The 10,836-nt window shown below is 42.0% G+C and overlaps 1 protein-coding gene across 1 annotated transcript; it reads left to right on the top strand.

Annotated features, from left to right (window-relative positions):
• The first annotated feature begins 5,525 nt into the window (after nucleotides 1–5,525).
• CHCHD1 (coiled-coil-helix-coiled-coil-helix domain containing 1) lies at nucleotides 5,526–8,283 on the top strand. Its single transcript, XM_072869355.1, has 3 exons — nucleotides 5,526–5,708; nucleotides 6,316–6,434; nucleotides 7,871–8,283. Exons 1-3 carry the CDS (start codon nucleotides 5,567–5,569, stop codon nucleotides 7,982–7,984), a joined length of 375 nt encoding a protein of 124 aa, XP_072725456.1. The 5' UTR covers nucleotides 5,526–5,566; the 3' UTR covers nucleotides 7,985–8,283.
• The last annotated feature ends 2,553 nt before the right edge of the window (nucleotides 8,284–10,836 follow it).

Genomic DNA, 10,836 nt, shown 5'->3' with positions numbered 1-10,836 from the left:
TTAATATACTAAATGTGTTTCACTTATTGTACATGGTGCACAAGAATTAAGGCTGAAATATTTCTTCCATAATGTGTGTAGTATGAATAACTTGTATAGCTGCCAGGCAAACTCCTCAGGGGCAGGAGAGGTGGGAATCCTCCCTAGCTGGCTAAAAAGCTGTGGTTGCAGTTCTGTTCCAGGCTGCTGACTGACCTTCACAACATCCACTCCTCTGCACAGCAAGGACTGCAAAATGTTGAATAAAGGTGGTTCTACCAACAGGGCTTTGCTTTCATCTCTCTCCTGTTATTTGGAGGAGGCAGGAGGAGAAGCTGGGTTTCATACCCTTGAAGAGTTTGAGATTAATTTACATAATAATGAATTTGAAAGGATTGCTATACTATGTCCAAAGACTACTGCCAGTCTTAGCCAAAGTGAATTCAATTTACGATCCTAGTTGTCTTTCTACTAATGCAGGTATGTGAACACGGACAAGGAGGAAGGTCACTGCAGCAGCTATTAATATTTTGGGAAAAGGTTTCTGATTTCTGTTCTTGACTGCTAACTGGATTTCTCACTTCACTGCTTTAAATCCAAACCAGCTAGATGGTGGCTGAATGTCATCACTCATGTTGTGACTGCTGGAAGGCTTATATGATAGTCAGACTGAACAGTGCATACAACATCTTTCTTAATCAAGTTCTTACAGTGCAGGTGCCTGTACTCGTAAAAACACACAACTGAGACTAATTGGGAATTTTAGCAAAGATATCAAATATTGAGAATGATAAAGAGATTACCTCTGTAAACCCTTTGGTAGGCTTCTACTGACTAGGGTGAGTCACTTCACTGCTTGTCATGCATTTTGCCTGTTTACTGTGTGACTAGAGGGAGGATTTTAAAGCCGTCAGGATAGCTTTATTCACTATCATTAATGTTCTAAAAATAGATATCTCATTACCACTCTCATGAAACACTAGTAGATTCTATTGATGCTGTGTCTTGGAATTGACTTGACAAGCTAGGATAAGTTTATGTCCTCTGAGAGGTGAGAGAGGAGAAACAAATGTCTGACAGAAGGTTAAAAATCTAGCAATCCAATTCATTGCATTGGACAAGCTAAAGTTCTCATTCTTCTGCCAAAACTGTGATACCAGGTGCTGCCTGTTTTTTCAGTAAGAAGCTGGGTATTTTTTATACTGAACTAGTAGTCTGTTTTCTGTCCTTTAGCAAGGACTGCAATTTCTAGGAAGCAAATAACCTCACTGAAGAATATTGATTTGATACCTAACATTGATAATTTCTAGAACTGAAAAGGAATTGCCTTTTCTTATTTCTGTCACTGTAGTAATTTTCAAACTGAAGGATCCCTGAATCCTCTGTGATGGTAAGTAGAATGAGAGCCAAGCAACAGTGGATGTGTATGTTTGGAGGGAAAGAAGAATGAGGTTCTTTCCCTGGAAATGGTCTGCAAAGTGCAGCAGCTGGAGAATCACAGCAGAAACGCCCCTCTTGCACCTTGGCAGAGGGTAGTTTTAACTGGCGTGGAAGAACAAGTAACTCCTAAAGGACTGGGAACAGGATAAATTGAATTGAAACACAGCCATCAAGGACATCACTGTTTGAACAGGCTTTGCTATGTTAGACAAGCAGCCATCTGCCTCCTTTACCATCCTTGCATACCAGCTCTTCAGCCATTGTCCCAAGAGAGCCACTCCCTTAATGATTAGCTGTCATCAATTTGGTTGGATTTAATTAAGATTGTTGATGGATCTCCAGACACCTTCTGAGAAGTTGTATTAATCGGAAACACAGGGTGGCAGGTTCCTTCATTCTGCCCAGAGACCTCTACTGACGGGTTGAAATTAATCAGGGACAAAATCCTTTTAGTGATATGACCAGCTGAGCCAAAGCCTGTGTCAGGCTTTAACAAACTGCACTTCTCTTATGATTCAGTGTCTTAGAGCTGGCAGTGAGACATACGTGGCCCTGCAGAGGAATTAGGAAGGGTGGAGAAGAATGGAACTGCAGGATTTGTTCCAGAGCTCTGACACGATTGGCATCTTAATTTGTATGCTGTTGTATACATTCTTTCCTGCAGAAAAGACCCATCTAATGCTGAAGTGTCTCAGCTAGAGATGGTTCTGGGGATCTTGGAATGGATCAGAGCAGATCATGATACTTTCTGGCATCTCTGAGCAAATAAGGAGGCATCAGGTAATTTGCAGTGGAAATGGGCTGGATTTGAGTAGATCTGGGAGTCAGAGATTAGGGATGGCAGCTCAGAACTAGTCAGGTGGACAGAATAATGCAGGGCAGCTGATCTGATAGAGATAGCTCAGGATAAGGTAGGCTAGCATTGGAGTTGGGGCAGGGGGGTGACATGTCAGAAAAGAAATTGCATCTGTCATTGTGCTAATGAATGCATTTGTGCTAATAAGTGCATTAAGTGCTAATACTGTCCAAACACAATAGCTCAGCAGACAAGATTAAGTCTGAACTGACTGGAATCTTAGCAAACTGGTTAGTTTCATTACTAAAGTTAAAGTGGGGGTGCCTTAACTTTTAAGGCATCTCCAATTAAATTGGAGTTCAAGGAGGTCAGGGTGAGACAGCTGAGAAAAAATTGTGGTAGGTGGGGGTATTATGAAGTTGTATGAGAAGAATTGGGGAATTCAGGATAAACTTGGGTGAATATACTGGAATTTACCTGAAAGCTGGATCCAAGCAGTTCAGAAAGACATGGATATCCGCTCTATTAATTTCTCCTACTACAACTGATTTCTTAGCCTCATCCCCTAATTGTTTTTTAGGCAGTATCTGGAGGTTTTACATAGTTACTCCAGAAAGCGAAGGATCCATGGTGTAATTTCTCACCTCTCAAAGCAGTATTTAAGACAACATTCTCATTTTAAGGATGTATTTTATTACAGCATTGTTAGCATTGTACTTAATTGTGGCATAGCATTTACTGTAGCATCATAACTGGCCCTTATTCCAGTTGTGGTATAGATTCTTTTCAAATCTAACACTAATCATTTAATCTCTGTGGTTCATTTTGATTTTGACGAGCTGAAATGCAGGCTAGGATCCAGCTTTAACTATGTTGATCCAAGTAAAGTAGTTGTAAATGCAGTTAGAATTTTACATGTTTTTTATAGTTGTACATTCACGATTCACAATGAAACATCTGTGGGGTTCACTCATCAGTGTGTTGAGGGAATTGGGTTTCTGACTGTCCCTATAAAGTTGGAACTTCTGTTGCATCCATTAGTGTCTCTGTGCTATCAGCTATACAAAATACAGGCTATAGAGAGACTTGGCTATTGAGTAACACACCTCTTCTGTAGTTCCACATTCTCCTTTAAAACAAATGTTTGTGTCTTGCTTCAGACATCTCTGCATGGTGTGTGCAGACACCATCACGTACGTTATTCTGTCTGCTCAGGAATTTCTTAGGCTGATGTTCCAGTCCGAGGCTGAATGCCAAAAAAAGAAATTGTAATGCAGACAGCAGTAACTGACAGGAAGCTATTACAATTCTCCTTGTGTAGCTTGCCTTTCTCTTTCTCAGCCTCCCCCCCATTTTCCTTGGAATTACTTAAAAGAGAGATCAGCTTTTGAAGGTTAACGTACCTGAAGGTGCTGCCACCATTAGCTAATGTTATTTGGAAGAAGGGAGGTTGATTTACAGGGAGTGCAGTTCAGCTTCTCTTAGGTCCTAGTATTTGCATCTTTCCTTTTTATTGTTCTTGTGCAAGTCTAGTTAGTAATTGCAGCAGGCAAATGCAGCAGAGAAAAGTGGGTATCAGTAGGGGTAACTAGAAGAGGCAAAAACAAGAGTAGCTGAACCTCACATGAATTGGAATACTGAAAAGTACTTAATCTCCCTGTCTTGAATTTGCAAGATTTCTGATGTTTAGAGTTGCAGGATGCAAGCCCTTTAGCCTAATTTGAAGGTGTCAGGCTTGTTTTTCTTCTCCACTGGTGGCCAAGCTAGAACAATAGCTCATTTCCTGTCCCATCAGAAAAAATGGAAGTAGAGAAACATCCCTCTTACCAAAATGTTTCAGAACTTTCAGACAGACTGTTTGAATTTGGACCTAAAGAGATGGAAATTTGCTTCTGAAGAGGACCAAAAGAAATCCTTTGTTTACTTGAAAATGTCTTCTCATATTCTTTAAGTGGACTAAGAAAATACTATTTTAACAATACCACAAAAAAAATTACAGACTCAGACATACCAGCATATATATTCAATCTGCAGATGCAGTAAATTCTAGTAATGATACTGAGAATATTCTGATATTGGTATGGTGATGTTTAAATCAAGGTAACCAAATTTCCAATGTCTTGTTAAATTCCTTGACTGGGCAGAGGCAAGTGGAGTGCTTTTTTTTTTTTATGTCCATAGCTAGGAGGTTGAATGTATTCTTTTCATCCAAAGCAATGTGCTATGCAAAAAATTGTTCCAACGTTCCAGTGGAAGAAAACTGATTCTTCCTATGTCCTCCAGTGCACAAAGGAAATTGCTGGTGCCTGAAGGAGCCCTGATACGGTGATAAGATGGCTTATTCAGTGACCACTATATGACAAGCATCTGAGTATTTTAGGTCCCCAGTCCAATGTCTAACTCATCAGTTCTCTACATCTACCTTGTCCCTCATGCTGTGCAGAAATCTGTTTGTACCCCAGCCCTTGAAATGTTACTGTGCCTTCTGTATTACCTGTCATTTTCAGCTGGGGACATAAGGGCTCCAGAATCAGCCAGATGAGTTGAGGACTTCCAGGGATTTAAATCCTACACTAGGAAAGAAACTTCTGGGAACAATGGGATTCTCCACTACCAAGTGCGAGGCTGTGGGAACACCACTACCATTTCAGAAGCAGCCGTTTCAGTATCTTCTTGGAAGATAAGGTAGGGACATCAGCAAACAATGCAGGAGAGATCCAGCTGTTAGTATGTAATGGAGAGAGATGAAGGGCTGAGAGTGAAGTGGTGCTGAGTGTGAAGCACCAAGAAAAGCTTCCATCCAGTTGCAAAAGAATTCCTTAAGTTCCATTCCCGTTATTTGGAACAACCATGATTTCTTCTGCTCTGGTGTGTATGCTCCTTCATGGGTTAGGTTTGCTGCAGAAGAAGTTTTGAGATGTGAATTGTGGAGTTGTTAGCGGGTGGTTCCCTATAACACACAAACTGTGACAAGTTCCTTCATTTTCACGGCCTTTGCCTGGAAAACAGGGTGGGGGAGGAAAAACGAGGTGGCGCCACGAGCGGACTGACTCGCCGTTTAATGGCACGACGACGTTACCTATCGGCAACCGCATTCGGGCTCCCGGCGGATGCGCGTTCACTGTCGCAGCCCGGAGGATGCGGTGCGCGCTCCCGTCCCCGCCACGGCCGGTGCCGCCCGGCGGGACGCTTCTGCCGCCCGCCCGCCCGTCCGTCCGTCCGTCCGTCCGCCCGTCCGTCCGTCCGTCCGTCCGTCCCGCACGGCGGCGGCCCCGCGGAGGGCAACGCGCAGGCGCCCGCCGGCTGGGCGGGGCCCGGGGCCCGCTCACCGTACGGCCCGTCGCAAAGAGCATGGCGGCGCCCGTCTACCCGGCCTGGGTCACCCGCTGGGTCTCCGGGCAGTGGCGGCAGAAGAAGCGGCCCCCGGTTATCCGCCCGATGCGGCCGCTGGTGCTGGCCAACAAGGTAGCGAACCGCAGGGAGCAGGCGGGAGGTGAGTTGCCGGCGCCAGGCCGTCAAAGGCCCCCTCCCCGGGGAGAAACGGCCGGGGATGGGGGGCCCCCAGCCCCTGTGGGGTAGACGTGCCGCCGGTGGGCCCTCCGGCGTCGTCCCCGGGAGCTGTCCCACCGCTCTCCTGCGGCTTCACCCTGGGAAGGGTCCCGGTGGTGTCACGGCTGGGTCGAGTTCCCGCTCGGAAGCACCTTGTGCTCTGCAGGGCAGCGGAGGGGAAGGGGCTCTGTTCGCGCCATTGAATTAGCACACGGGTTCTTTTGAAAAGATTACTTTCCCATACAACAACCCTAAATTTGCGTCTTGTGATATTCCGTATATGAATCATGCATGTAAAATACTTTGTTACATCTCAGCGTAGCATTTACCTTGAGAATTCAGTCAGATGTTAGATGGCTGCAGCGGTGCTAATCTTTGTGCTAGCAACATCTTCTCTACTCAAAGCAATGATGAGATCTTTACTTGAGTGTTGTTTTTCTCATCTGCCTCTACCCCATCTTAAACTTCTCTCTGGAGATGTATGCACTGTGCAGGCTGTTAGCGAGAAATCCCAAACACCTGAGATTTTTGGTTGTGTCTTTCCCTCCTAGAAGCGACATGCATTACGGAGATGTCAGTGATGATGGCCTGCTGGAAACAGAATGACTTCAACGATACAGCTTGTGCCGAGGAGATCCGGATGTTCTATGACTGCGTGGCAAAGGCAGAAGTAATTAAGGCCTCTTTTGTGTTCTTTAAGGCTAGTAGTAGGGAAGGAGGAAGCCCCTAACCATTTTTTGTGTGCCAACAATAATAATGTTCTCTGAACAATTTGATTTGTGTTCTAACTCATTTGAGCTGTAGGGGAGATGCAGAATGGTGTAGATCAAACATACAGTCCTTCCTTTTTGAATGCAGAAGTTAAATTAAAATTAAATTAAATTAGAATTAAAATAAAGGAGTGTAGGAAGGGACTGGATGTTTGGTATGTGATATCTAAGGATGAAACAATAGTCGCACCCAGTCCTTTTTGTGTTGTCAGATTCTTGAAGCAGAGCTTAGTTGCTGTCAGTTGACCCTAACCTAGGCCATTTCTTTTGATTTCTTCCAGTTTTTAATCTCTAACATTTCAGCACTAATGAAGCAACAGCAGTCAGAACTCTTCTCCATATTACATGATAGTTCTGAATGAGGGAGAGTACAGTCTGGAGCTGTTAAGTAGAGCAGTGATTTGTATGGTGTGAGATGTGGATTATATTGTAACTGGGGAGATGTACAGTGTAGGTAGGTTTCAGCAACTGCTCTGATTCATACAATTAAGAAATAGCTGAGTCGGGTACCAATCCAATACCTGCATTATCTAGACAGTGCGGGAGATTGGGGGGAATTAGGATTCCCAAATTCCAATCTGTCATAAATCTGTAAATAGTTCTGTCCTTGCAGGGGTGAGGGTGGAGACAAGGTGGTAGAGAAATAACTGGTGTTTTCAGTAATCCTCATAACAAACAGAATCTTCAGGATACATGAGGTAGTTACAGCTATTCCAGATTCTCTGAAAATTAGGAGTTCTTTTAGGCTGTTTCTGACTTTGAAGGCTAGACATTTTCTTGAAAAATAAATTTTGTATTGTTTGGAAATTAAAGGTTTCCAGCTATATGATAAATTTGAAATCAAGTCAGTTTCAAAAGCAGACTAAAGGTAAGTACAGGTACTAAACCTGTCCTTAAAGTGATTTCAGGTTTCCATTTTTTTCAGTAATAGTACCATCATTTAATAAACAGTCATTTACTGTTGCTGTTTGACAGCATAAATGAAAAATTGTCCACAATTTATTTGGTAGATTACAAAGGAAACAAGTGAATAATAGAAAGTAAAAATAAAAAATCTTCTGTGTTGTTACTGTAAGTTTATAATATTGTTAAATAAGAATATGGAAGAGTATCATCTTTGCAAGTTGTCAGTCATTCATTAATTTCACCATTGAAAGGTCATCAGCTTTTGAAAGCCTTGTGATTATTAAGCCAAGTGCTGTTATAAGTGTTCCTTAAAGAAATAGCATTCTTCTCAAAGAAACATCCAAGTACAATTAGTAGTAGTCTTTGGGGGTGAGAGTCAACTCAGCAAATAAACAGAAGTAATATTTTGTGGTTTCTTTTTCTGTTTCAGAAGGAGCGCAAGGATCAAAGTGAGGAGGACACTCTGTCACCAAGGGGAAACTTAACTTCAAGCAAAGTGAACAAGCTCCTGAGGAGGTTTCCTCAGATCACACGTTACATATAATGTGCTTTACTAAGGGACTGCAGACAAGGAATTAAAGTTGGAGTCTTTGTCAAAAAAGTGAAAAGTAGACTTCAGTGAGCGTTTGATGTCACATGGTATTTGTCAGCACTGCTGTATGGATCTTGACTGTGCCTTTGTTTCCAGAGTGAAAAACACCCATCTTGACCTTCAGCTGACTTTGTTCATATGAGGTTCTTGGGTCTTGCAGTCTTAGAATTTCTGCGGTGTGTTGTTCAACTAGCCACAGTGTGGAGTCAGGTCCTCACTGTAAAATAAAATCTTCTAGGAATGCATGTAAATGCCTTTTCTAACAGTCAGGGGGTGACTTTTTCTCATGTATAAGCTTCCTGCCTAACTTCTGAGCTTCTATCAAAAAGTGCTCAGGCCCAGACATTGAGCCAACTTAAATTTGATAGTAATCTCATGACTTGTACTCCTACATGTATGTATACACAATTTGGTTCCTCTTGAAATTTTTTGAATTCCTGCTGCTGTACAAGAAGGCTGTAGAATGAGGAAGAAATCTCCAGCAAAATACCTTGTTAATACACAATACACTGGTAAGGATCAAATATACCTTTAATGTAGAAGATTGTGATTTAGGCCCTCTGATTTGCAGGTGGGACAGGTGTGGTGTCATGTCAGATTGATTATGTTGTCTGCACTATAATAAAATAATGCAAGACTGTTGTTTGGCTTGGGTGGCTCATAATCTACAACGAAATGTTCCGTTGTTTTGGTAAAAAAAACTAAAAGGAGGAGAGAAAGTTCAGCATGGACTGATACTAAAATCTCGTAATTAATTACTAGTTTTGATTTGGTTTTTTTTTCATTAAAGTACCACAAAACTGCAGGCAGGTCCCTGTTGTTTTAGGACAAGTACCTAATTGGTAAGAAAAAACGCAGTTCCTCAGAGAACTAACGATATAACCATTTATATCACTCATTCTTTGGGACATAAAGAAAAAGCAGAGTAAGAAGAGCGTCAGGCACATACAGACTATGTTATTACCCACATGCAACTGTAGAGTTTGCATGGAGCTGGAGCTGACTTCTCTGGAGCCGCAGGCTGATACCTGTTCATCACATAAATATTGGCCAAGTGTATGCTTTCAAGGTATTGAAGCAATTTTCGTTTAACTGTTACTTACAGTGGCTCAGTAGTGGGTTATCCCACAGGGTAGCTTATTCTATTTTACTAGAATTGCTATGAATAGGTTGCTATTGTGACATAAATGGGTCTTCCAGAGGACTTGGGGTCAGTAAGAACTTGATGTCCACATGTAAGTTTGGGAAAACAGTCTGGTTCTATGATGTTTTGCATTTTCAGTCCAAAAGACGCTCTCTAACAAGGAGAGCTACTTGCTAATTCTTTGTTTCTGAAGGAGACAAGCTAAGTTGGGAGTGAGGAACCGACGAATTCTAAATTCACTTCTGTTGATGATGGGTTTTCTTTCTTTGTATTAAAACTTACAAGTATAGTTTTGCACCTCTTAACCTAGCAGCTATGCTAAATGTACCAAATTCTAGTGTGTGTGAAGAACTGTCTCATTATATAAGAGGCTGTAACAGAGAAACTGAACACATTTTTGTTGTATTTTTACTTTTGAAATTTTGCGCAGCTCCCGCTAATCTGGACAGCTGTTTTTGGATTTTACTGCTTCACAGTGAGTTTCACAAGTTCAGTCATTTGGGGTTTTTTCTGACCTTTTACATGTCTACTGTAAGCTTAAAATTACTATGCTAAGGTTCTCCAGTCCTTAAAGGAATGCATTTATTTGGAGGAAAAAGGAAGGAAAGAGAATGCTTTTCAGATGCACCCAGGCTTTACAGTGCTTCTTTTAACAGTACTCTATCAGTTCTTTTGGCTCAGGATCCCATGCTGTAATGAAAAAACCTCCAGTTACTGATTGCCCTTGGCAATTTGGGCTGCTGCCATTTCCCCATATCTCACTGTTAAGCTTATATTGGGTGTTCCAATACATTCTGTGATGTGCTCATGTTGCAGGTTATTCCATTAATAGTTCATGTGTGTAGCTGCAGTGAATGACATTGTCCTCTCTTAGTTCAGGGCTAGTACCACCCCATGATGCTGTTGCTGGGCAATAAAAGAAAACTGGGTTCTGGTGCTGAGCCCACTGGTTAAGAACATTGCTGCAGAGACCTGTATGTGATTGTGTGTCGGGGAAAGAATTAAACAAAAGCTGACTAGCTGTTCTACCCTCCTAAGTCGGATTTACAGGATTTAAGCAAATCTGCTGGAATTCCTTGATCTTACTCCTGTTCCTTACAGCTTGAGTATTATACCAGCTCTGGGTATGATTGCTATTAACTACCTCTCTTTTTAGGCTTTCACTGAAGATCTCTTATGGAGGAAGCATTGATATTTCAGCTGGTTTTGATGAATAGTAGTCCTGCCAGTTCAGGAGAAATAGGTTGAATTCCAGAGAGCCAAGAGCATTTTAGAAGATGGTACTTCTTGTTCAGAAGGGTCAATACAGAATAATCTGGAAAGATCAAGACAGACTCTGTAGGGAATCATAGGTTTATTGTTATAGAACTATGCTTATATCAGGGTGAGAAAGTGATTTGTGTTAAACAGTGGACTTAGGTATTTACAACTACTTCAAATTTGTCCACACAAGGAAGTTCGAGGTATGTTTTACCTTATCTTTAGATATGCTACCTATCTAAACTGCCATAGTTATATTGCTATAATTTCCTTCTTGGTCGTCATCTCCACTTTGGAGAAGGCCATGTAGCCGTGAGAAGCTTTTGAGAATCTGAAACCTCTCTCAAGAAAATGTCATTGCACGTGCCAGAAAATAAGGGGGGAGTCTTGGCAAGAAGGA

Source organism: Ciconia boyciana, chromosome 8 (assembly GCF_034638445.1).
Source record: "Ciconia boyciana chromosome 8, ASM3463844v1, whole genome shotgun sequence".
NCBI lineage: Eukaryota > Metazoa > Chordata > Aves > Ciconiiformes > Ciconiidae > Ciconia > Ciconia boyciana.
Note: the sequence above shows the minus strand (reverse complement) of the source record. Positions and strands in the feature narration are given on the sequence as shown.

Excerpts from the sequence above, each read along its gene's own strand:
- CHCHD1 (XM_072869355.1), top strand. The coding sequence starts at position 5,567 with ATGGCGGCGCCCGTCTACCCGGCCTGGGTCACCCGCTGGGTCTCCGGG. Across the intron at positions 5,709-6,315 it reads CCGCAGGGAGCAGGCGGGAG|AAGCGACATGCATTACGGAG; the intron begins GTGAGTTGCCGG and ends TTTCCCTCCTAG. Across the intron at positions 6,435-7,870 it reads ACTGCGTGGCAAAGGCAGAA|AAGGAGCGCAAGGATCAAAG; the intron begins GTAATTAAGGCC and ends TTTCTGTTTCAG.